The sequence below is a fragment of the Pseudophryne corroboree genome, chromosome 2, assembly GCF_028390025.1.
Source record: "Pseudophryne corroboree isolate aPseCor3 chromosome 2, aPseCor3.hap2, whole genome shotgun sequence".
Classification (NCBI taxonomy): Eukaryota; Metazoa; Chordata; class Amphibia; order Anura; family Myobatrachidae; genus Pseudophryne; species Pseudophryne corroboree.
Genome location: NC_086445.1, coordinates 106,931,149 through 106,958,498, shown reverse-complemented (window position 1 = coordinate 106,958,498; position 27,350 = coordinate 106,931,149). Strand labels below are relative to the sequence as shown.

The following is a 27,350-nucleotide window of genomic DNA, read 5'->3' as shown; positions in this document are numbered from 1 at the left end:
TTACAGACACTCTACTCCGTCTCCTCATCATTTTTCTCCTCATACATGTCGACACAAACGTACCGACACACAGCACACACACAGGGAATGCTCTGATAGAGGACAGGACCCCACTAGCCCTTTGGGGAGACAGAGGGAGAGTTTGCCAGCACACACCAGAGCGCTATATATATACAGGGATAACCTTATATAAGTGTTTTTCCCTTTATAGCTGCTGTATTGTTTATACTGCGCCTAATTTGTGCCCCCCTCTCTTTTTTAACCCCTTTCTGTAGTGTAGTGACTGCAGGGGAGAGCCAGGGAGCTTCCCTCCAACTGAGCTGTGAGGGAAAATGGCGCCAGTGTGCTGAGGAGATAGGCTCCGCCCCTTTCTCGGCGTCCTTATCATCCGTTTACTTGTATGTTTTGGCAGGGGTTAAATGCATCCATGTAGCCCAGGAGTTATATGTGATGCATTTATTTTAGCCATAAAAGGTTTTCTATCGATTTATTGCGTCTCAGGGCGCTGCCCCCCCAGCGCCCTGCACCCTCAGTGACCGGAGTGTGAAGTGTGCTGAGAGCAATGGCGCACAGCTGCGGTGCTGTGCGCCTACCTTTATCTGAAGACAGGAAAGTCTTCTGCCGCCGATTTTTCCGGACCTCTTCGCTCTTCTGGCTCTGTAAGGGGGCCGGCGGCGCGGCTCCGGTGACCCATCCAGGCTGAACCTGTGATCGTCCCTCTGGAGCTAATGTCCAGTAGCCTAAGAAGCCCAATCCACTCTACACGCAGGTGAGTTCGCTTCTTCTCCCCTTAGTCCCTCGATGCAGTGAGCCTGTTGCCAGCAGGTCTCACTGAAAATAATAAACCTAAACTAAAACTTTCACAAAGAGCTCAGGAGAGCCCCTAGTGTGCACCCTTCTCGTCGGGCACAGAAAATCTAACGGAGGCTTGGAGGAGGGTCATAGGGGGAGGAGCCAGTGCACACCAGGTGATCCTAAAGCTTTCTTTAGATGTGCCCTGTCTCCTGCGGAGCCGCTATTCCCCATGGTCCTTACGGAGTTCCCAGCACCCACTAGGACGTCAGAGAAATAGCATTTAATTCCTTTGACGCAGGGAAGGTTAGCGAGGCTTTCTTATTTTCAGTGAAGTAAGCCTCCTCAACCTGCTCGGGTGTTGTATCAGCAATATTCAACACATCTCTAATAGCCTCTATCATCAACTGCACCCCTTTAGCAAGAGATGCTGTCCCCCGCAACACATCCCCGTCACCATCTGCAGTGTCAGAATCAGTATCCGTATCACCCTGCATGATCTGCGCAAAAGCACGTTTATGTGAATATACAGCGGGAAGCCCTCAGGTTCCAGAACTGGGCCAGACTGCCATAGAGTTCTGTAAAGCCTGAGTTGCAGATTCATTTTGTGCAACCCTATTTGAAATCTGAGAAATCATATATTTGATAGAGGATAACCACTCAGGCTCCCTTGCTGGAATCTGTGCTAAACCAGTGCAATCCTGATTACATGGAATGGGATCATCCTGAGAGGACATATCCTCTGCAGCATATAACACAGAGTCCCTGGACATTGCTTAATGGAGACCACAGACACTCTACATACACACACACACACACACACACGAGGATAGACAGAGTTTCACCCCCAAAAATGGCAAGAGACACAGAGATTGGAGCCAACCTACACACAGCGCTATTCATATAAAGGGAGACCCCCTATCAGCGCTGACTGTGCACCTTAATAGGTTACACAGTCGTTTTGCAGCCTCCCCCCCCCTTCTAATACCCCCTGGTACAGTGAGAGATAGCTTGAGTTGTTTTGGAAGGACTTGCTCTTCCTGGACAGCTCTGTGCAGGAAGGAAAATGGCGCTGAACGCTGCTGGGTTCGCTCTGAGAAGCTCCGCCCCCAAAATGGCGCCATCTTCCCGCTCTTCCTAGGATTATACTGGCCTGAGGATTTATGCTGGCTGAGATCCTGGGACCCCGACAGGCTGTGTGACCAGTGTAGGCGCTGGCTCAGGGCGCCCCACACAGCGCCACACTATGTACCGCTGAGCCTCCGGAGCACCCCACCCTGATGCCGCTATCTTCTCACCAGCCCCCTGCTTGCTAGGGGGGTCGGTGACCCACTCACCACTGATCTTCAGCTCTGTAAAGGGGTGGTGGCATGCTGCTGGGGTGAGCGATCCCCTGTGGCGGGGAACGATCTATCCCCTCAGGAGCACAGTGCCGTTTCAGCGGAGATAGTGGGCTCAGACCCTGCAGGGCGGTTACTTGACATTGAAACCTGGTCACTGAGAAGCACTGTGATTACAAAACTATGTATTGTGCGATGGTCATAGGAATGCTTTCTATATTATGTAGAGTTCTCTATGGTGTATTGTTTATTAAGATGCTGTCAGTATTGTAGATCAGTCACTAGGATGATCTCTGTATTGTATTTACACAATAGACTCCAATAGGCACATTAGTCAGATGGGACCAGTATACATTGCATTTGATTATAGATACTTGCTAACAATATTCTTTGGCTTTATAAAATCATGAAACATAGATTCACCACATATATTGAAAGGTGCTACCGTGGTGTTTCTATAACAGACCCTATAGTTTACAAAAAGAAACAATAGTGAGGTACCTCTAAATTAGGAGCACAAGGTGTAAAGTAATATTTATAAGAGCACCAACATATAGTGATGGTCAGTATGAGTCAGTTTAATGCAGATATTAGAAGGAAGAACTAAGGTTACTTACAGAGATGTGCGCATAGCCCCCATGTTTTGCAAACCACACGCCAATGTTTTGTTTTTCGATTTTTTTTTCTTTAAATCTATAAAAACCAGCTAAAATCATGTAATTTGCACCTGTTTTTGTTCCTACGATATTAATAACATCAGTAACATTAATTTCCAGTCATTTCCAGTGAATTTTGCACACCTCATCATATACTCTCCTGAGTAATATGGTACCTGAAATCATGAGGGGGGCACTTACATGCTGTCCAACACCTGAGATTCGGTTTTTAAATACAAGTTCAGAACTCGAAGGAAAACCTAACTCAGGACTTGGTTCACTAGGATCAGCAAAATTGATCCGCGCCAGGACTCTGTTCTACTCAGATCCGGAAAGTTCAGGTGTGTTACATATCAGACAGCTGCAGTCTGATAATTGCATAGATCCTAATTCTATGTACAGTAATAGTTGCCACTTTCTCATGAGCTGCTCTGTGTATACTGTATGTCAGCTGCTGCAAAATCGATAAGAAAATAGGTGCTCCGACACTAGAATGTAGGACAGCTGAGAATGTAAACTAGCAATAATATACGAGAAGCATGATGTGCAGTGTCCTTTCCAGCAGCTAAGTATACAGGATATACTGCATTAGGCTCATGTAACCTGCTTTATAGACACCAGTGGGCAAGGGTTTCTAACTATCTTGGATTTATACTCAAACAAATAAATGACTTCACATTTGTCTAATGGTTAATGATTCTGTAAATGCAGGGGACAAGGGCAGAGCTGTGTTCGTGAAGCCCAATGGAGGATAGGAGGGTTTGGAGGAAGAGGATGGCGATTGGGGGGTGTCAATACTGTATAGGCGAGATAAAGAATTTTGCCTAAATATATGGAAATGCTACATATTGTAGCAGGAGTTTCAACGATAATAATCAAGTACCCCCAACAGGTCATGTTTTCAGGATTAATTTATCATGCACAAATGAGTTCATCTACTTTGCTTGGTCCGTAATACCATCTTTTCCACAGACGGAAAACCTGAAAACATGACCTGTTGGGGAAACTTGAGGATTGGAGTAGAAACCTCCTGATACATGGGACTTGGCCCACAAGACGGCTTGACCTACTTGACATATTCTTCTCCCTCAGAAAAATAAAAAAGTAACTACAATTCTGCAGGGACCAGTGTGACACCATAACCATATTCCATAAACCAATACAACTGGGTGTGGTTAGGTACTATCCCAGAATATTTATACCTTCCAGGTACTGTAGATTATTTACATCGCTAGGATAATATAATTGTATATACGGTATAGCAGCACTCATGAAGACTTCATATAAATGAAACACAAGAGACCAAACAAATGTCCATTATATCTTTATTGTTAAACAACTTGGTTGAAAATAGTTGTAACTGCAGCTTTAATGTACAACAAATAAAATGCTCCAAAAAGGTAATAGTCCTAAATGTACCCTAGAGAAATGACGCTTCCTTGGCCTTCCATGGTTCCTGACTAAACATCCCGCACGGAAATACGAATAACGAGTATTAGAGTGACTGCATCTGATATACAAGTGCTAAATTCTCTCTTCAGCAAACAAATCTAAAGAAAGCTGTAATGCCACTCTAACGCCATGGCCTATAAAACCGTTTCAATACCACGTGTAACTGCAATATATTACTTGCTGGTCTGGCAGGGTAGTAGGACCATTGGTCCTCAGACAGATTCATGATAAGGATACATCTGCAAAACCAATATTAAATACCAGGTAAATTTCTCTTTATAACATGACCGTCTGGGGGCCATTCACTTAAATCAATACTTCCTCCAAGTGCATTAACAGACTCGCTGTACATTATTCTATTCTCCTATACCTTGTATTGGCAGGGATCATAGGAGGCTTCCTCATCATTAACTAAACACTTAATAGCTGCAACAAGCTACCGTCAACCCAACACTGATTCCCAGCTGGTAATGGATGACTGCCTGCTGTATCGATAGTACAGCCAGGAGCATACAAAATATATAGTTTAATATAGATATTTGAAAAACATTATCATCTATGGTCATATAGAAAGAAAAAAAAAAGTTGGAAATCCTTAAGCACACGGCTCAAAACACAACCCAATTTCTGCATGCACTGCAAACAAACGCCCAACTCCGACATATTGTAGAAGTGTTTCGAAGGCCTGTGCTATGCCCATATAGCATATATAAAACTCTGTGCTGGCTGGAACATCATGGGACATAAGAACAGGAGTGTCAATGACTGCCAAACCTTGGTTCAAGTAAGGAGATAACTGTATGGAACCAGTCCTTTGCCCTTGTTGAAACAGTGCTGGGGCCGGTGGACTTTTTGGCCAAGCATCTACCTCCAACTGACATTTCCGCACTCTTCTATGTCTAGTCAATCAATTTCTCAACTAGCACTAAGGAGTTGGGACTTTGGCAGGAAAAGTACCTTTCCTACAAGAATCTTTCCTGCTTGAAACTAAACTATTTAGAGAACGGCAGCTGTAGATGACCCTCCTGCCTCTTAAAGGCGGCACCATTTCCCAAAAACAGGAACATAGTGTCCATCATCGTAAGCAGCATTACATCATTACATGGCTAAGCTATCTGGAACCACTCAGTCCACCAGAAACCCAGCTATTGCAGGGCTACAAGTACACTTGCCAGGAGAAATACTCACTCATAGTAACGGAAACCGAGTGTACGAGAAAGGGCTTTGGGAGGAAATGTTACGTAGCTGTGTCATGTCCCTTAAACCTGCATTATTTAAATATTGATAAACATAGCCCATAACACCATTGTGAATTTTCGAAATGAGAACACGCTCTCTCTACTAACTTCATTCTATTTATCAAATGGAATAAATTCCCTTAAAGAATCCAAAAGAAAGAAAGCGGAGACTAAGCAACCCGCTGCCATCAGAGCATGCGAGCGGATGCAGTTTATGAGCCGCCTAAGACACAATACCTTCTTCAGGACAGCCACGGGGAGGAGACTTGCTTAGGAGGGCGGAACATGAGAGAGAAGGCGCTTTATACTCATAATGGACGGCATATAGTGCCGACTGAGCCTAAGCATTAGTATTTATGCGGTTATCCATCCCCTATAAAATAATGTTACTACTGACAAACGAATGTAGACAGCTTAGCAGTGAGAAGCAATAAAATAAAGAGTTAAAGAAAATTAAAAAGTACAAAACAACGCAAACTAGGATTAAAGCTTAGTGAATAAAACGTGTGGTTGGTATTACAAGGACCAGTCATCGTCTGTGTGAGGTAGTAGTATAACGTCCACTCCCTAAAACTAATGGGCATTTTGTTTGGTGATCTTGATTTAACGCCTGGTTATTCTCGGCATACCGAACCAATCGTAAGGACATAGCTTATCCATCCCTGAATATAAGGGAACCATTCAATATTATCTACATGGACTGGACCATTCTAAGCTAAAAGGCGACAAAGGTTATGATGGGACGTAAAATGATAAATATTCCCAAATTGTCCAAGAAAAAAATATAATAACATTCACATACTAAACAGTTATGTCAGTTCTAGACTCAAAATTCAAATGGCCTTTCAAAATGTAACTTGCAAAAGGCTTTGTTAGCTAACGACTACTTGTCAGGAAATTATAACTGTGACAAAATTAACAACATTGATATGGTATTGTTATGGACAAAACTCAGACGTGACACTGGAGACGAAAGCCATTCGAATCGTCTTATTCAATCCTATCCTCCACAGTCAGACTGGTACAAGTGCTTTGGCAAGGGAGGGCTCGCTCCATCGTCGATTTTTCAAAGGCCTACTCTCTATGTTGGTGATATAGCTGTGTGTAGCATGTGCAGCAGCAGCCAGTGCTCCCTCACATTGACTCAAACTCATCAATGCGCTGTTTCGTGTTTCCTTGTCTTATCTGACGGAGTGTCTTGTACTTGTCGCGCCCGGCTTTCACATTCTCTGCGTGAAGAACGTCGTTCTGGGTTTTCTTGGTTTCGTCTCTTGCTTGGGCCAGTTCAGAACTCAGAGCCTGAAAAGCCAATGAAACATTATACACACGCCCGCTAAAAAGATGAATAAAGTGTTATTACACGTACAAACAATTCCAGCAGCGTACATATAGTGGAAGCAGGCTTTCTCTGGTGCGATTCAATGTTCTTCAGAATTCACCTGGATCAAAACTATTGGTACCAAAGTAGCACCAATGCCTGCCATGACAGACCACACTCAAATATGGGACAATGCTGCAAATGATCCATCTCAGGGAGGTGATTTGATTCCGGGGGATCAGTAGGGTGGGTTATAAAGACAGCTGCTTTCACTGTATGTTAGCAACTAACACTCAAAATACTTTCTACTTTGCTTTTTTTTTTCTTTAGTTGTACACGTGAAACTCCTGCTGAGGTCTCCCACTTGTGGTGTTTTCTCCTTAAAAAGGACAGTTTTACCTACTGGAAATTATATCTGCATGAAGCCCAGTCAAAAAAATGTAAGAGGTTGAAAGTTGTGTCCTCATACATCCAGCCTCAATACGCCACACAGCGGGAGATGCCTAGCGGCAGTAAGCTGACAGGTCCCGTGCAATTCTGCTAGCGCCGGGCGTATTTATGCCAAAAGTACATCTCTGTTATAACTCAATGCGGCTAAAATGTACTGGGAGATTGTGCTAATTACTATGATATGCAACACTTGTACATCTGTGCGACTGAGTTGATATATGTAGCCCAAAGGAACTTGGCATGGAAAAAAAGCTGCGGCCACTGTATCGTTGCATTTTAATTTGCTATACAACACTTGCATACCTGTAAAACATATTAAATTATTTGCAGTGTCTCATGCATGATATTCACACGAGACACTGCAAATACTCTACCCATGCACTATTCTCTCACATTGACTACTGAATTCCCTCCTTACTGCTCCTCCCCATACCAGACTTTCACCCCTATAATCTATTCTGTGTGCAGAAGCTGAACTGATCATCCTTCAAAACTGCCTGCTCCTGCTCCACTGTCAGACTCTACAATGGTTACCAGTAGATGTTCTTGTTTCCTAACCTGCCATTCTGCGAGGGATCTATACTTCTTACCTAAACTCATTACTGCTTCAGTATTTTTTGTTCCAGGCAGCATCCACTATAACGAATTCCTTCCCTCGTACAAGACTTTTTACTACCTGCCAGACCTTCAAGCAGCCTCTGAAAAACTCAACTCTTCAGGCAAGGAAGAGACTATGGGGGACATTTGCTAAGCAGTGATAAGAGCAGAGATGTGAGCCAGTGGAGAAGTTGCCCATGACAACCAATCAGCACTGAAGTAACATCTATAATTTGCAAACTATAAAATTATACAGAGCTGCTGATTGGTTGATGGAGCAACTTCTCCACTGGCTCACTTCTCCGCTCTTATCACTGCTTAGTAAATGTCCCCCTTAATCACCATGAAGCACTTCTACCCTTGCAATCTGATTTTATCCTCACGTATCACACGAAGCTTGCTAGCAGGGCCCTCTTACCTGCTTTTTCTGTCTGTTAACACCTTTCTTATTGTGTAGAGCGCCGCAGAGTAGGAGTATTAATACAAAAAAAAGGTGACCTGAGGTAACACCAATTCTAATACCACTACTGCTTTGAGTCCTAGACCTATAAAATACAAAGACTTCTAAACAAAACACAACTTACTGGGGGACTTCGCCAAGTCCATTTGTTAATTTCCTGGTCAACAGATATAAGCAAAGAGGGAGAGTAATCTGAAGTAGTCAGCCATGAAAACAAACACTCGGGTAAGTAGTCAAAGTGTTCATGATACCTAAGGCTAGCAAGTCCGAGAGCAAAGGAAATCTCAGGTAATTGGTCAAAGAGGGAAAGAAGGACCTACAGAGAAATCCGTCAAAGCAAAAGAAAATGTAAACGGTCAAATAAGACATGGAAACCTCGGACGAACAGATGTTTCCTCATACAAGCCCCACTTCGCCATGTGACATGAGAAGCCAAGTCCAGCGCCACTCGGCTAGCGCCAGATGTCTTTTGTCGCGTCATAGCTGCAGTGTGATGCTACTAGGACGCTCCAGAAGACTGTACGGATTAATCTGAGAATACCAAGCACTACGGAACTTGGCTTGAAAAAAAAGCCAAGGGCGCTGCATCATAGCACTTCGTATACAGATTCAGGGACTCAGTCAAACACAGATATATAACGATCATATAAAAAAGGATTCAGCGCAGTCTCCCGGCGCGTGCTAGTTGCATCACATTAAGCATTTTCGGGTAAAAAGATGCCGGCCACTAGCAGAGTCTCACAGTACCAGGCTCACCAAGAGGGCCTGTTTGGCGTGACTGCAGCAACAACGTATGAGATCACATCTGTAGTAAACACTGAATTTTCAGTTAAACAGTAAGAGGAAATCTCAGGTAAGTAATCACAGGAGAAAAGCAAAATAACTCTCAGGTAAGTAGATAAAAGTCTACTTAAATGTGTACGATTTACCTGAAGCTGTTGCTTTACTCGCTCGTTCTTTTGTGTTTCTGTCAGTCTCTCCTCCTCGCTCCGATGGTTCATGACTCCCTCGGACAGCAGTTCGGCGCTGGCCTCGGCACTGTTCTCATCCTGCTCGTCGTGTTCATGCTCGTTCTCTGTATGAGCAGCGGGAGGTGGAGGAAGCGGCGGTGGGGGAGGCGGAGGAGCGGACATCACTGTTTTTAGCTCTTCTTTGGTTTTCTCCAGATCTTCTTGTACAGAGTATGCCTGAGCAACAGAAGTGGATGGCACATTACAGATATGTGTAACATAGTAACTTGTAAGAGACAAGACTGATAACCTGCTACCGAGACATCAGACAACACAACATTATTCATATAGCACTCGTCCATAAATTCACACATTTACCTGATAATTAAATGTGCTTGTATTAACGTGTAAATTGAAGTAAAATTAAAGTACAGAAAGAAAAGGTAGGCAACAAGCTGATGTGGAACTACAAGTTGCAGCATCTCGGCTATGCAGCGCCTGACCGTTCTAGAAACTGAACTGTGGAACGGATCAATAAAAACATGATTTAATAACAACTTTGGAAAACATGTACAGGATAACTATACAATGCCTACACGTGGTTTGACACTGAACATATTAAGAGTACTGTTATAATTATGTAGCATGAAGCAGCATTTGAATCCACTGAGAGCAGGATCCACCATTGTGACTTCAGCCGTGACACATTGTGACTTAGGAGGTCTATTTACTAAGCTTTGGATGGAGATAAGGGGGACGAAGATATAGGGGTCTATTCATGAAGCAGTGAAAAGTGTGAAGGAGTGAACCAGTGGAGAAGTTGCCCATGGCAACCAATCAACATTGACGTAACATTTATAATTTACATACTATAAAATTATACAGAGCACCTGATTGGTTGCAATGGGCAACTTCTCCACTGGCTCACTTCTCCACACTTTTCACTGCTTGATGAATAGACCCCAAAGTCTAACAATAAGCTCCTAACTGCCATGTCACAGGCTGGGTATGAAAAGTGACAGTTGGTTGGGACTTTACCTCCATCCAAGACTTAGTAAATATACTCCTCTCCTATGTGCATTAAGAGACTACATAACCATCAATACTGTCACGGTCTACTAATGGGACTGCCTCCGCTGTGACACTCTGTGCTTCATCAGGGTCACCAACTCCTTGTGAACTGATCGCCTGCCTCCACAGCGCGATTGATGGCTGCATTTTACAACCTTAGTGGGAGATTAAGAGGTCTTGGACGGAGATAAAGTGGCTGGAGATAAAATACCAAATCCAGCCTGTAACACGGTAGTTAAGAGCTGATTGACTGGGACTTTACCTCCGTCCACTTGATCTCCGTCCAAGGCTTAGTAAATAGACCCCACAATTCCTGGCAATGTGGCGACAGAGATCACCATGAAGTCCAGACGCGCACATTATAGCCAGATACGGTAGACAACCTATACAAGTTAGCAAAGTTACTGGTCGCGAAGTGCCTTCATCTGACCAATACGGATGGACTTTGTGTCCATCAAAAGGAATTGAACCACTGCCTTACATTATCAATCAAATAAATTGCCTTCAAACTTAACCTTGTACAATGTTTGCTATTTAGATTTGCAGTCTTTACCGGGTAGTGGCAGTCCCCAAACACCCATCACGACCAGTATTTCTCTCTCAGTCCAGCTCTGCTGACCGAGTCCAGGAGGCTGTGTGTGGGAATGTCTAGTTCTACATATGAACTGAAGACACACCAATCATCTGATTATTAAACCGACTCAACCAGGTTTAGTCCATAAGCAATTACAGGTCTCATCTGTACAAACTATCAGTGCAACTGGCTTGGTAACCTATCACAGATAACCTCATCCCCACATCAGCTCCTCTGAAGTAATACATGGGTGGGCTGGTATCTGCTTAAAAGAAGCTAGTGCGTACCACAAAGTGGTCGATCCTCATCACACTATTTACATCATCAGTCTCATACTGTAGAGAGTAGAGAGCAGATGTGTAACTACAACGGTACATGATTAAAAAAACATTCATATAAAGTAGAAGGATAAAGAAAAGTAATGTATAGAAGTACTGCAATAGAGTTCCTCCTTCATTGCACGCACACTTTTTTTTTTTTTAATGGATGGAAAACTGCACGGCGGTACACCTTGTGCAAATGTTTTATTGTACCATCGTGATAGCCCAGGGTAGCAGGCATGATAAAGAGCAACCGCAGCAATCATTTTCTATGGGTGTGGCCTAATTACAAAACGCTGTGCTCAGGCCCCGGCAGCTCTCTGGCAGAGAACGTTCAGCATGGTCCCAGTATACACATGGATAACCTTTGATAAAATGTGGTCCCCGCTGTACCCAACTCCACAGCATGCACCTGTAAACGATAAAAGGGACGGCACCAGATATTTCCTTCACAATAACCAAAGATAAAACTCAGCACATCCCTTATATATGGTATATCGTTACCATCGTAAAGTAACTAGGGTGTCCAATTCATCTTGAAAGGGTCAGGGTTACTCTGCTCTCTTCCTGAAAAGTTTTACCTTGTACTTTAATAACCCTCTTTCTGCTAACGAGTGTCTAAACCATGCTGTATAAAGCTGGGAGGAAAATGCTCTTTTGTGCTGCCGAATCATACTGATGGAGAGGGCTGACTGAAAATGACACATTGAGGTGATGAGAGTATTTCCAGTTCTGAGTCATAGCACTTGGACTGTAAATCACTGTACGGTCAGAACCTCAGAGTCTCTGTGACACTGTCAGTAGCAAGGCATCATTATCCTGCCACAATAATGGGGTTATGAGAAGTAAATTAGTGTTTGAGGTGACGTGCATCATACTGCAGATTGAGCATCTACTGAGGCAATACAACTCTTCAATTGCTCCTACAAAGGCTCATTTATTAAATTGCATAAACGCTCTGATTTCTATAGGAAGCACAAGGATCTATGTATAAAGCCGGTGGCATCTGCAGAAAGAGGACCTGGGCAGCTCACAAAGGGTTGGTGTCCTCCCTCACAGCTCCATTGTCTACTACAGGTCTGGTCATCACCAGTTTTCAGAAGTTAGCCAATAAGCTCACTCGTTACAGAGCACTCACTATACACTCATTTAGCAAAGTAAGGTCCCCTACACAGTAGAAGCAGCCATCCCTGAGGGCAGGATCAGTCCCCACTAGAATGAAGCCTATCAATTCACAAGTAGCCAGTGACATTGCTGAGGTGGGAGGCACAGCAGCCTCCTACTGAAATGAGACACTGCATTCTCTAGAACACAGATCCAGCCTACAGTATGGCAGACTAATCGTATGTACTGTAAATAACAGGTGCACTCTCAGATGCTCCTTGCATCCACTGTGGCCTATGCAGAGTAACACATCAGTGGCAAAAGCAGGATTTCTGGAAGAGGGGTTTCCAAATGCTTGATTTTAGATCAGCGATTGTTGCCAGCACATGAAGGATGCATCATTATCATGTAACAAGCTATAGTCTGGGCCAAAGATATTGCAGTTTATGTAATACAGTACAGGGTGTCCCAATGATCATGGTAAGCCACTTACCAGGTTCTCTCTCTCGTGCGATGATTGATCACTCAGATACACACACACACACACACACACACACACACACAAACACACACACACACAGAGTAGACTTGGTAGGAAAATCTGCTGCCACTGGGGATGTGCAGCAGCTACATTCCGCCCCTTATACTGGATGTAGTGACCAATGGCCAAGCTGTGGGAAAGGGGGATTTCCAGGTATAGGGCTGATGCAGATGCGCACCCATGGGGATGAGGTTTACTTTCATAATCATATGGATAGTGGAGGAGCGGCCACAAATATCCACATTTATCTCTGTGTACTCTAAGCACAACTGCATCCCACTATGCATCTGCCACGTTATGTGTGTGTATTGGATTGTGGCATTCATCCATTATACAAAACTAAAGTAACGACATGCACATCACACACACTGCTTGAGAAACATTGTAGAGCATATAGGTCTTCGCTCTGAAAACCACCCTGCTTTCTAGGATTGCTAGAAGCCAGCATGCATAGACTTCCGGATGAGCACGTTAGCACTGTGCTGTGATTCCAACCAGCAGCAAGAACCCCCCACTGCTCTATGATATAGTTATAGGATTCTTACAGGGAATATTTATCAAACCTTCAAAAGAGGACAAGTGCGGGTGGCTGCCCATAGCAACCAATGGACAAGTGCGGTTGGCTGCCCATAGCAACCAATGGACAAGTGCGGGTGGCTGCCCATAGCAACCAATGGACAAGTGCAGGTGGCTGCCCATAGCAACCAATGGACAAGTGCGGGTGGCTGCCCATAGCAACCAATGGACAAGTGCGGGTGGCTGCCCATAGCAACCAATGGACAAGTGCGGGTGGCTGCCCATAGCAACCAATGGACAAGTGCGGGTGGCTGCCCATAGCAACCAATCACTTAGCCTGTACTAGATAAATGAAAGCTAGAATCTGGATGTTAGTGGCAAAACCTCCACTTGTCCCCCTTTAAAAGGGACGGCTAGAGAGACAAACCGGGATCAGTATGAGATGTCGGTAGACGGGATCCCGGCTGTCATGATCTCTTGCGGGCTCCCTGCGCTTGACACGCTGCGGGCACGGTGGTTTGCTGCGCTCACCACAGGTTTTATTCTTCCTCTATGGGTGTCGTGGACACCCATAGAGGGAGAATAGCCTGTGTTGCTGGGATTGCGGCGGTGGCATTTCACCGGTGGTCGGGATTCTGGCCTCGGCATTGTGACGGGATCCCAACTTATGATATTTTAACCGCTTCCCGACAAACCAATAGATCGGAAAATATTTTGGATTAAAAAAGAGAAATGATTTATAACAACATTTGGATGTTACACAAGTGTTCTGAATGATAGGATTACAGCCCACTAGAACTACTGTTGGAACAGGATGAAGCTAATGGGAAAAGCTCTGACACCCGGCAGCCTGTAATATCTGAGAATGCAGCATGCGACAGTTCTGCAGGCTGGGGGAGAGTGGCCATCACATTCTGTAGCCACGCACAGGTTACATTGCTACTAATCTGATCTTTATAAATAAGTCAGAAATTCAGCCACAACATGGACACATCATAACACTGATCTTTTTAGTACTCAACTTCAAGCATTATGTATGTTCGCAGTACAATTTTAAAAAGCAAAAATGTACATCTATACACTTCTTGCCACATGTAGCACCCCTGGGCAAACCAGGAAACGGACATGGATACTGCTCCAAACTTCTTAGGGACACCACAACACCGCTCAAAATAATGATGCACAGGAATTTCCACAGTGACCAGATGGCGAACACTGCCTCCTGCTGGAAGTGTATAGCAGAGCATGCAGTGACTGTGAGAGCAGTCTGAGATAACAGCATACAGTCACGTCAATGACCTAAGTACGTAGTAAAGTGCTTTGTTTGGTTTCCATTCCCTCCCTGGGGGGGGAGGGGAGGATAATTAGCTATTTCTGGACATTATGACAGCATTAAAGTGAAACTTTATAGAAATCATCATGGTATACAGACGTGTCCTCATAAATCTTGCCTCAATATGCCACGTAGCGGGAGATTCCTAGCGTGAGGGAGCCGAGAGGCCCCGTGCAACTCTGTTAGCGTCGGGCATCTTTTTTTGCAGAAACTGCATCTTATTCGCATCACTATGAGAATAGGACGCACAAGCAGACAGTGTTTTCTAGGAAAACACTGTAACGTACCATTTCTTGTGCAGATACAGTCGCTGTTAAACACAGAATACAGGCATACTACATATCATTTTAAATCAGCATAAGCTGCTCGTGCATCCTATTTGCATCGTTTTGCGAATTAGATGCATTTTAATGGAAAAGTCAGATGTAAAGACGTTCAGTGATTCAGAGTGATGGCGTGGCTAGGAGGACTGTTTAACGTGCAGGGAGGCTAGAGGAAGGTGGACACATCTGCACCTGGTTATTTTAATGATCTGTAGGGTTTATGCAGTAGATATATATATATATATATATATATACACACATACACACACACACACACACACACACACAGGTTGAGTATCCCATATCCAAATATTCCGAAATACGGAATATTCCGAAATACGGACTTTTTTGAGTGAGAGTGAGATAGTGAAACCTTTGTTTTTTGATGGCTCAATGTACACAAACTTTGTTTAATACACAAAGTTATTAAAAATATTGTATTAAATGACCTTCAGGCTGTGTGTATAAGGTGTATATGAAACATAAATGAATTGTGTGAATGTACACACTTTGTTTAATGCACAAAGTTATAAAAAAATATTGTATTAAATGACCTTCAGGCTGTGTGTATAAGGTGTATATGAAACATAAATGCATTCTGTGCTTAGATTTAGGTCCCATTACCACGATATCTCATTATGGTATGCAATTATTCCAAAATACGGAAAAATCCCATATCCAAAATACCTCTGGTCCCAAGCATTTTGGATAAGGGATACTCAACTTATATATATATATATATATATATATATATATATATATATATATATATATATATATATATAAAAGTAGTTTTATACTAATCTCTATTTGCAGGGTTAGTGCTGCAGCACATTTCTACAAACATAAACAAGAGTAATAATTTCTTCTCTTTGGCTTGTATAAAATTTGGGAAACGTTAACTCCGGCTCTGCCAGAATTTCATAGTATGACGGCATCTCTGGGCACTGATCTGCTGGATATTGTGCAAGCAAAGCAATTAAATAAATGAAAGGTATACAAACAAATCCAGAAGAAGAAATTACTTTTTGCTGCCACTCTGTAGCCTCTTCTTCCTTTTTCTTCTTCGCCTCTTCAAGTAACGCGATCTTGGCAGTAAATTCTGCGAGTTCAGCTGCCTAGAGTGGAACATTACAGATCAGTAACAGGGTGGTGGGGGGAGTACCCATAGTCCTTTGCTGCACTACATAAAGAAGACACTTTTTGAGACAACGTACTAGTACAATAGGCTACCCTGGATGTGTACAACTACTACACGTTAGCTTACCATTCCATATGTTGATGAAAACAGGCTTTCAAAGCACCGCTTACATCCCAATATTCCATAAAATATGAATAATACAATGTAAGAAAAAGGCAAGTCCTAGATCCATGTCTATACAATCCCAGGTATCATGCAATAGCAGCGGTCACATGTATTCGGTCTGCGGTCCTTAAAATAGGTTATACTGCGTCTAATAAACCAGGGTTTTACTCCGTAATTCAGGAATGGCTCAATCACAAACTCATAGGAAAGTCTGATTGTACAGATTTACTGACAGATGCTTTGAAGTTATTAAACTTTAAAAACAAAACTGGAATTCTAGACATGTCTGTAATGTAATTGAGTAAGATGTATTAAAGCCCCAAGTTCTAAATTGCTGCTGTTACTGCAGCCTGAAACAATAACCTTGATTTATTGATATTTGTTAGTAAACGACAGCCACAAACACAGACCAGCGGTAGGACCATCATTCAATGCGGCCAAACATGTGGATGGCCAAATAGACCATACCCAGGAATTCAGCAGAGACCTACTGGAGCATTTATATTTCTTCCAGCTTCATCGCGGCCCATTAGTGTAGTAAGAAGAGGTCTCCAAACAAAGGTCTACAATAGGATGGTTCTCCACCATTGATGGCTGTCAGGCAGAATCTCTATTTCTTCCTTGGTATCAGGGGCATAGAGCTCAGCCGCACCCCCTTCCCTGAATGGCCTGTTGCCGACATTCCCCACAGAAAGGACGGTCATTGATTGGTGCAAACCTTAAATGGTTCCTAAGTTGCCACAGTCACGGGTGATCATCGATGATAACTACCAATGGCCATCCCTAGTTGATAACTCATCTTATTATTTTCTGCTAAATCATATGGCTAGTGCTCGTGACCAATTTAGTGCGCTGGGAGCGGTCTACGGGGTATCAAGGAAGCCGCCATGAACGGTATCTAGCTGTGCTCAAAACTTGATTCTCAGGAACTTGCTCTGACTAACAGACAGAGAACAACTCGAGGGGCAAATGCTGACTAACAAGGAAAGATCTGCTTGGGAGAAAATGCCACCACTGAAGACTAGTTTTGCATAGAATTATCTGCTTCCCCAACACACAGAGTACCCAACAAAGCCGCTAAAGTATGGGAAGCTCAAGGGGAAGGAATTGCCCTTTAATCATTGCTCACTAAATCCCCAGTGTCTTCCCTTACCAGCTGTTCTTGGTTTTTCATCTGGTCTGCAGCTTGCTTGGCCAGCGCGGCCTTGGCTTCTTCCGCAGACCGACGCTCCTTCTCCAGGCGTTCTGCCTCTTCTTTTGCTCTTTTTCTTTCTTGATCCAACTCTAAAGCTTTTCGAGTTTGTTCTTCTAGTTCTATTCATCATTAAAAAAACAAAACAAACAAAAACCAGAAATGAGACATGGACTTCACCGGACGATTTTCACATCTCAGTACACCTCTGACATCAGTATAGAATGGAATGTCAGATACAGTATACATAGACACTTTCATTCAATGTAGACACTGTCCAAGTGTCCGCTCGGAAAGCACAAGATCTGTGCACGTGTGTGGCCAGTTTTAGGTAAGAACGTCACCGGAGATGTAAATATTGTCTGCGGGATATCAACATCCATATTTATCTACAGTAGTTGAAAATAAACTTTGTTCCAAATACAAAACTCCAAGACACCATCCCCACGACTTGTGCAGCACCTAAATGGAACTTTTAAGGCCCAATACAATTAGTGGTGTGATGACACAACACAGGAATAAAAATAAGCAATCATTTATCTACAGCAGTGGTTCTCAAACTCGGTCCTCAGGACTCCACACAGTGCATGTTTTGCAGGTAACCCGGCAGGTGCACAGGTGTATTAATTACTCACTGACACATTTTAAAAGGTTCACAGGTGGAGCTAATTATTTCACTTGTGATTCTGTGAGGAGACCTGCAAAACATGCACTGTGTGGGGTCCTGAGGACCGAGTTTGAGAACCTGTGATCTACAGTAACAGGTAGTGCGTCCAGCTGCACAGGGTTACAATAGGATCTTGTGGTTAATTAAATCTCACCACTGAACATGACTAACTACGGTCAAGGAAGCTTATTTTGATGGGAAAAAAACGGCAATATTTACTAAATCAGCACCAAAAAATAAGAATTTACTTACCGATAATTCTATTTCTCGGAGTCCGTAGTGGATGCTGGGGTTCCTGAAAGGACCATGGGGAATAGCGGCTCCGCAGGAGACAGGGCACAAAAAGTAAAGCTTTAGGATCAGGTGGTGTGCACTGGCTCCTCCCCCCATGACCCTCCTCCAAGCCTCAGTTAGGATACTGTGCCCGGACGAGCGTACACAATAAGGAAGGATTTATGAATCCCGGGTAAGACTCATACCAGCCACACCAATCACACTGTACAACCTGTGATCTGAACCCAGTTAACAGTATGATAACAGCGGAGCCTCTGAAAAGATGGCTCACAACAATAATAACCCGATTTTTGTAACTATGTACAAGTAATGCAGATAATCCGCACTTGGGATGGGCGCCCAGCATCCACTACGGACTCCGAGAAATAGAATTATCGGTAAGTAAATTCTTATTTTCTCTATCGTCCTAGTGGATGCTGGGGTTCCTGAAAGGACCATGGGGATTATACCAAAGCTCCCAAACGGGCGGGAGAGTGCGGATGACTCTGCAGCACCGAATGAGAGAACTCCAGGTCCTCCTTAGCCAGGGTATCAAATTTGTAGGATTTTACAAACGTGTTTGCCCCTGACTAAATAGCCGCTCGGCAAAGTTGTAAAGCCGAGACCCCTCGGGCAGCCGCCCAAGATGAGCCCACCTTCCTTGTGGAATGGGCATTTACATATTTTGGCTGTGGCAGGCCTGCCACAGAATGTGCAAGCTGAATTGTATTACACATCCAACTAGCAAAAGTCTGCTTAAAAGCAAGAGCACCCAGTTTGTTGGGTGCATACAGGATAACAGCAAGTCAGTTTTCCTGACTCCAGCCGTCCTGGAACCTATATTTTCAGGGCCCTGACCACATCTAGCAACTTGGAGTCCTCCAAGTCCCTAGTAGGTGCAAGGCACCACAATAAGCTGGTTCAGGTGAAACACTGACACCACCTTAGGGAGAGAACTGGGGACGAGTCCGCAGCTCTGCCCTGTCCGAATGGACAAACAGATATGGGCTTTTTTGAGAAAAAAAAAAAAAACCACCAATTTGACACTCGCCTGGTCCAGGCCAGGTCCAAGAGCATGTTCACTTTTCATGTGAGATGCTTCAAATCCACAGATTTGACTGGTTTTAAACCAATGTGTTTTGAGGAATCCCAGAACTACGTTGAGATCCCACAGTGCCACTGGAGGCACAAAAGGGGGTTGTATATGCAATACTCCCTTGACAAACTTCTGGACTTCAGGAACTGAAGCCAATTCTTTCTGGAAGAAAAATCGACAGGGCCGAAATTTGAACCTTAATGGACCCCAATTTGAGGCCCATAGACACTCCTGTTTGCAGGAAATGCAGGAATCGACCGAGTTGAAATTTCTTCGTGGGGCCTTCCTGGCCTCACACCACGCAACATATTTTCGCCACATGTGGTGATAATGTTGTGCGGTCACCTCCTTTCTGGCTTTGACCAGGGTAGGAATGACCTCTTCCTGAATGCCTTTTCCCTTAGGATCCGGCGTTCCACCGCCATGCCGTCAAACGCAGCTGCGGTAAGTCTTGGAACAGACATGGTACTTGCTGAAACAAGTCCCTTCTTAGCGGCAGAGGCCATAAGTCCTCTGTGAGCATCTCTTGAAGTTCCGGGTACCAAGTCCTTCTTGGCCAATCCGGAGCCATGAGTATAGTTCTTACTCCTCTACGTCTTATAATTCTCAGTACCTTAGGTATGAAAAGCAGAGGATGGAACACATACACCGACTGGTACACCCACGGTGTTACCAGAACGTCCACAGCTATTGCCTGAGGGTCTCTTAACCTGGCGCAATACCTGTCCCGTTTTTTGTTCAGACGGGACGCCATCATGTCCACCTTTGGTAATTCCCAACGGTTTACAATTATGTGGAAAACTTCCCCATGAAGTTCCCACTCTGCCGGGTGGAGGTCGTGCCTACTGAGGAAGTCTGCTTCCCAGTTTCCATTCCCGGAATGAAACACTGCTGACAGTGCTATCACATGATTTTCCGCCCAGCGAAAAGTCCTTGCAGTTTTTGCCACTGCCCTCCTGCTTCTTGTGCCGCCCTGTCTATTTACGTGGGCGACTGCCGTGATGTTTTATCCCACTGGATCAATACCGGCTGACCTTGAAGCAGAGGTCTTGCTAAGCTTAGAGCATTATAAATTTACCCTTAGCTATATTTATGTGGAGAAAAGTCTCCAGACTTGATCACACTCCCTGGAAATTTTTTCCTTGTGTGACTGCTCCCCAGCCTCTCGGGCTGGCCTCCGTGGTCACCAACATCCAAAACTGAATGCCGAATCTGCGGCCCTCTAGAAGATGAGCACTCTGTAATCACCACAGGAGAGACACCCTTGTCCTTGGATATAGGGTTATCCGCTGATGCATCTGAAGATGCGATCCGGACCATTTGTCCAGCAGATCCCACTGAAAAGTTCTTGCATGAAATCTGCCGACTGGAATTGCTTCGAAGGAAGTCACCATTTTTTTACCATGGCCCTTGTGCAATGATGCACTGATTTTAGGAGGTTCCTGACTAGCTCGGATAACTCCCTGGCTTTCTCTTCCGGGAGAAACACCTTTTTCTGGACTGTGTCCAGAATCATCCCTAAGCACAGGAGACTTGTTGTCGGGATCAGCTGCGATTTTGGAATATTTAGAATCCACCCCTGCTGTTGTAACAGTATCCGAGATAGTGCTACTCCGACCTCCAACTGTTCCCTGGACTTTGCCCTTATCAGGAGATCGTCCAAGTAAGGGATAATTAAGACGCCTTTTCTTCGAAGAAGAACCATCATTTCGGCCATTACCTTGGTAAAGACCCGGGGTGCCGTGGACAATCCAAACGGCAGCGTCTGAAACTGATAGTGACAGTTCTGTACCACGAACCTGAGGTACCCTTAGTGAGAAGGGCAAATTTGGGACATGGAGGTAAGCATCCCTGATGTCTCGGGACACCAGATAGTCCCCTTCTTCCCGGTTCGTTATCACTGCTCTGAGTGACTCCATCTTGATTTGAACCTTTGTAAGTGTTCACATTTTTTTAGATTTAGAATAGGTCTCACCTAGCCTTCTGGCTTCAGTACCACAATATAGTGTGGAATAATACCCCTTTTCTTGTTGTAGGAGGGGTAATTTAATTATCACCTGCTGGGAATACAGCTCGTGAATTGTTTCCCATACTGCCTCCTTGTCGGAGGGAGACCTTGGTAAAGCAGACTTCAGGAGCCTGCGCAGGGGAAACGTCTCGACATTCCAATCTGTACCCCTGGGATACTACTTGTAGGATCCAGGGGTCCTGTACGGTCTCAGCGTCATGCTGAGAGCTTGTCAGAAGCGGTGGAACGCTTCTGTTCCTGGGAATGGGCTGCCTGCTGCAGTCTTCTTCCCTTTCCTCTATCCCTGGGCAGATATGACTCTTATAGGGACGAAAGGACTGAGGCTGAAAAGACGGTGTCTTTTTCTGCAGAGATGTGACTTAGGGTAAAAACGGTGGATTTTCCAGCAGTTGCCGTGGCCACCAGGTCCGATGGACCGACCCCAAATAACTCCTCTTCCTTTATACGGCAATACACCTTTGTGCCGTTTGGAATCTGCATCACCTGACCACTGTCGTGTCCATAAACATCTTCTGGCAGATATGGACATCGCACTTACTCTTGATGCCAGAGTGCAAATATCCCTCTGTGCATCTCGCATATATAGAAATGCATCCTTTAAATGCTCTATAGTCAATAAAATACTGTCCCTGTCAAGGGTATCAATATTTTTAGTCAGGGAATCCGACCAAGCCACCCCAGCTCTGCACATCCAGGCTGAGGCAATCGCTGGTCGCAGTATAACACCAGTATGTGTGTATATACTTTTTATGATATTTTTCCAGCCTCCTGTCAGCTGGCTCCTTGAGGACGGCCCTATCTATAGACGGTACCGCCACTTGTTCTGATAAGCGTGTGAGCGCCTTATCCACCCTAAGGGGTGTTTCCCAACGCGCCCTAACTTCTGGCGGGAAAGGGTATACCGCCCATATTTTCTATCGGGGGGAACCCACGCATCATCACACACTTCATTTAATTTATCTGATTCAGGAAAAACTACGGTAGTTTTTTCACATCCCACATAATACCCTCTTTCGTGGTACTTGTAGTATCAGAAATATGTAACACCTCCTTCATTGCCCTTAACGTGTGGCCCTAATAAGGAATACGTTTGTTTATTCACCGTCGACACTGGATTCAGTGTCTGTGTCTGTGTCGACCGACTAAAGTAAACGGGCGTTTTACAACCCCTGACGGTGTTTTTGAGACGTCTGGACCGGTACTAATTGTTTGTCGGCCGTCTCATGTCGTCAACCGACCTTGGCGCGTGTTGACATTATCACGTAATTCCCTAAATAAGCCATCCATTCCGGTGTCGACTCCCTAGAGAGTGACATCACCATTACAGGCAATTGCTCCGCCTCCTCACCAACATCGTCCTCATACATGTCGACACACACGTACCGACACACAGCACACACACAGGGAATGCTCTGATAGAGGACAGGACCTACTAGCCCTTTGGAGAGACAGAGGGAGAGTTTGCCAGCACACACCAAAAACGCTATAATTATATAGGGACAACCTTATATAAGTGTTTTCCCTTATAGCATCTTTTTTATATATTTCTAACGCCAAATTAGTGCCCCCCCTCTCTGTTTTAACCCTGTTTCTGTAGTGCAGTGCAGGGGAGAGCCTGGGAGCCTTCCCTCCAGCCTTTCTGTGAGGGAAAATGGCGCTGTGTGCTGAGGAGATAGGCCCCGCCCCTTTTTCGGCGGCCTCGTCTCCCGCTCTTAACGGATTCTGGCAGGGGTTAAATATCTCCATATAGCCCCCGGAGGCTATATGTGAGGTATTTTTAGCCAAAAATAGGTTTTCATTGCCTCCCAGGGCGCCCCCCTCCCAGCGCCCTGCACCCTCAGTGACTGCCGTGTGAAGTGTGCTGAGAGGAAATGGCGCACAGCTGCAGTGCTGTGCGCTACCTTAAGAAGACTGAGGAGTCTTCATGCCGCCGATTCTGGACCTTCTTCTTGTTTCAGCATCTGCAAGGGGGCCGGCGGCGAGGCTCCGGTGACCATCCAGGCTGTACCTGTGATCGTCCCTCTGGAGCTAATGTCCAGTAGCCAAAGAAGCCAATCCATCCTGCACGCAGGTGAGTTCACTTCTTCTCCCCTAAGTCCCTCGTTGCAGTGATCCTGTTGCCAGCAGGACTCACTGTAAAATAAAAAACCTAAGCTAAACTTTTCTAAGCAGCTCTTTAGGAGAGCCACCTAGATTGCACCCTTCTCGGCCGGGCACAAAAATCTAACTGAGGCTTGGAGGAGGGTCATGGGGTGAGGAGCCAGTGCACACCACCTGATCCTAAAGCTTTACTTTTTGTGCCCTGTCTCCTGCGGAGCCGCTATTCCCCATGGTCCTTTCAGGAACCCCAGCATCCACTAGGACGATAGAGAAAGTAGTATTAAAGGAACAGCTTGGGTTGTGAGAAATACCAGGTAGGCGCTCTATCCCAATGATGCAACCATGTAATAATTAAAAACACTGTTTATTTCACACAAGAAAATACAAACAATATAAATAGTAATATAGACCAAAACATATACTAACAGATGTTAACCTGAGGTATATGATACCTCTGGTATATATAATATACACAATGAATATAAACAAAGGTATCACTGGTAAAATCAGTTTTCAGCTTGGATTGCTCTGTTACACTATTAAACAAATGTGGTGGGCTGGTGTAGGTTACTGCCTATCTGCACTTTGTTAACCGCAAATACAACTGAATCCGGGTGCGTGTGTGGTGTGTGTTGACGCAGCTTGGTTACTTGTGTAACCCTGCCTTTACATAACTGCCCATTCACACCTTAAAAACACGTGGGAATGCAGTTCCGGCTGGTCACTATACCAATGCCAGGATCCCGAACGGTGAATAGCCAAACGGTTGGCATGCTGACCAACAGGGACTATTCCCACTCGTGGGTAGCCACAACACCCATAGAGTGGGACTAGAACCCGTGGCGAGCGCAGGTTGCGCTGACCCCCCCCCTCCCCCCACAGGCCATCTAAAAGCTGGGATCCCGCCATCGGTATGGTGACCGGCGGTCTCCCAACCCCTGGTCACACGAACCCAACCCTTTTTAAAGAACTGTAATACCAATATGAAATAACAGGGATAGAAAATGTTTACTATAGAATGGAGAATAAAGTGCTAGCGCTTCTAACAATCAGAAATCAGTACCTATAAACCCAGCTAAAAGAAGTTACGATGGACACTTGTGTAACAAAAGGATCTTGCATCGAGTTTTACTTAACATGTGAGAATCTCTCTGAGCTCAGTGAGAGTGTATAAGTCTCCTTAGTACAGTACATCAGATCTCACAGACAGGGCCCTCTTCTCCTGCCCTTAGTAATATCCAAGTCACCAATGATCCCCCACTTCTCTTCTAGACCTCTTCAGCAACAGACACTGTTTGCTCGTCCACATGCTGGGTGCAAGGCAATGATCGCATTTACTATGTGGACATTAAGATATATCATTGCGTACCTGCCAGCTGTACAGTTGAATTGCTGCATCTAAATCTTGCTGAGATAGCTCTGTAATACAGGGCTGTCCTGGCACAGGCCTCACTTCTGGGTTCCGGATGTGGCAACGTGCATCACACTAGAGGTCACTGTCAGAGAGGTACAGGAAGGAACCCTCTCTGCACCAATTTGCAATTTTGTAGCCAATAGACTACATTGGCTAATGCCATCTAAATAGCTTGAGACATGTAGTAAGAAAGAATCCTGGATATTAGATAACAATATCTGCTGGGTACCCCGAGGAGAAATACGGGGGATTCTAAAGTGATGAAGAAAAGTGCACTTTACTGAGGTTTTAATGCAAATACTACTTGCCATAAGACTCGGGTCTATAAAGGAAGCAGTGAAAAGTGAGGAGAAGTGAGCCACTAGAGAAGTTGCCCATGGCAACCAATAAGCTGCTATGTATAATTTTATAGAATGCACTTTATAAATGTTACCTCAACACTGATTGGTTGCCATGGGCAACTTTTCCACTGGCTCACTGCTCCACACTTTTCACTGCTTCATGAACAGACCCCTCAGTGTTTTGCTGGATAATCAGTCTTTCTGTATCCTAAGCTGTACATTAAAACTCGATGACCCTTAATAGACCGTAATATACTGCACCCACACACAGTAGATGCCAGTTTACATGAGGAGTGCCTACTCCCAGGCACAGTGTCTTCTACACCCCAAGGCACAATATTGCCCCAAAAGTGGGATGTAACAAAAAAAGATATATTGCTAATAAGAGAGACTAAGGACTGTAAAATACCTTTTTGTGCTTTTAGTGTCTGTTCTTCGATCTGTCGGAGGCGTTCAATCAGCACGTCCTTTTCACGTTCTATTTTTTCTTTTTCCTTTTCTGCTATTTCTCTTTTCTTCTTTTCATTTTCTAGCTGTGCTCTAAGACAAGAAAAGAAGTGGAGTGAGCGAGAGGGAGGCAGAAGGACAGCAGACAGGTGAGTAGGAGCAAACGCTCACAGATGAAACTGCTGTGTGCTCACTGGCCTGAGCAAGCTCCGCAGTACCTGAGGAATGTGCTACTGGAAACATTCAGGGCGGCTATTAGAGTGACCCATCACGGGACAACGCAATGCAGGGGCATCGTATTGTCTGTGCATACGCAGTCATTGCGCATTTAGAAAACACCCAAAACACCTAAACGTAAAAGGAGCAGTAGCTGCTGCTGGTCAGATAAGCTGCCACCAGGTGCTGCCCCTCAATGTCAGCGTCCAGCACATAGTGAGGAATAAAGACACAATGAAGGACATGTCATTAACCCTGCATCTTTGGCAATTGAAGTCCTACAGAGGATCAGGATAGTGTACACAGGCGGCTCTCCCCCTTTGCTACACCCTGTACCAGTTATCCAGCGTGTCTTATGAGCGCTGTGTGTGCTGTAGATGGCTGCTGTAAGCAAAGGAAGGCGCCAAAAACGCCTCAGGTCCCGCTCTGAGTTAGCTCCGCACCCTCTAATGGCGTCGGAGCTATAATGAATATTTATACTGGCAAAGTCTCCTTTATAGCTTAAATCATCACAGAAGTGCTAGTCAAGCCCTTTTGTGCCAGTTCTACACTGGGGATCTTAGCGGGACCCCCCCAGGAGGGTCCCGTACGCCGCGCCCATGGTCTGCGGCACTTTGAACCAGGTGACCGCTCTAGTGGGGCCCCCCGGTTTGTACTCACCACCGATGTCACCTTCAGGCAGTGTTAGGGGTGTACGGCGTGCTGCGGCTGCGACAGCCAAGGCGCAGTGCCCTGCTGAACAACAACCTCTCAGGACAGTGGTCCTGCACCTCGTAAAGAAGGTGACTGCCCCCCCCCCCCCCACACCCCCCATAACTCCCATGTGGCAGGTATGCTGTTGCCCAGACAGCATACCGAAAATAATAAAAGTTTTAAAAAAAATTGAAAGAAAACTCTGGAGCTGCAGAGATGTGCATCCTCTCCTGAGGGCACTTTTTTTTTTTCTAAACTGCCTGTAGGAGGGGCATAGAGGGGAGGAGCCAGCACACCCAGTTGAACAAATTTAAAGTGTACCGGCTCTTTTGGACCCCGTCTATACCACATCGTACTAGTTTCCCACAATATCCCTTATGGATGTTAGAGAAAAATCCTATATGCACAATTAGCAGCAGTGATTCTGGAGGCTATACTATACAGCAGGGGTTGTCAACTACAGTTCTAAAGTAACCCCAACAGGTCATGTTTTCTGGATTTATTTTATTATGCAAAGGTGACAAATATTTTGCTGGCTCAT

The 27,350-nt window shown here is 44.8% G+C and overlaps 1 protein-coding gene across 2 annotated transcripts in view; it reads right to left on the bottom strand.

Annotated features, from left to right (window-relative positions):
* Positions 1-4,096: 4,096 nt before the first annotated feature.
* RDX (radixin) overlaps positions 4,097-27,350 on the bottom strand; it is a 196,672-nt gene continuing 173,418 nt past the window's right edge. For both annotated transcript variants that reach the window (XM_063951590.1, XM_063951591.1), the window contains exons 10-14: positions 25,863-25,993; positions 17,495-17,655; positions 16,061-16,153; positions 9,233-9,490; positions 4,097-6,777 (exon numbers count right to left, since the gene is read on the bottom strand). In XM_063951590.1, coding sequence (XP_063807660.1) covers positions 6,613-6,777; positions 9,233-9,490; positions 16,061-16,153; positions 17,495-17,655; positions 25,863-25,993 — 808 coding nt within the window. In that variant the 3' untranslated portion in view covers positions 4,097-6,612. The remainder of the gene's footprint in view (positions 6,778-9,232; positions 9,491-16,060; positions 16,154-17,494; positions 17,656-25,862; positions 25,994-27,350) is intronic.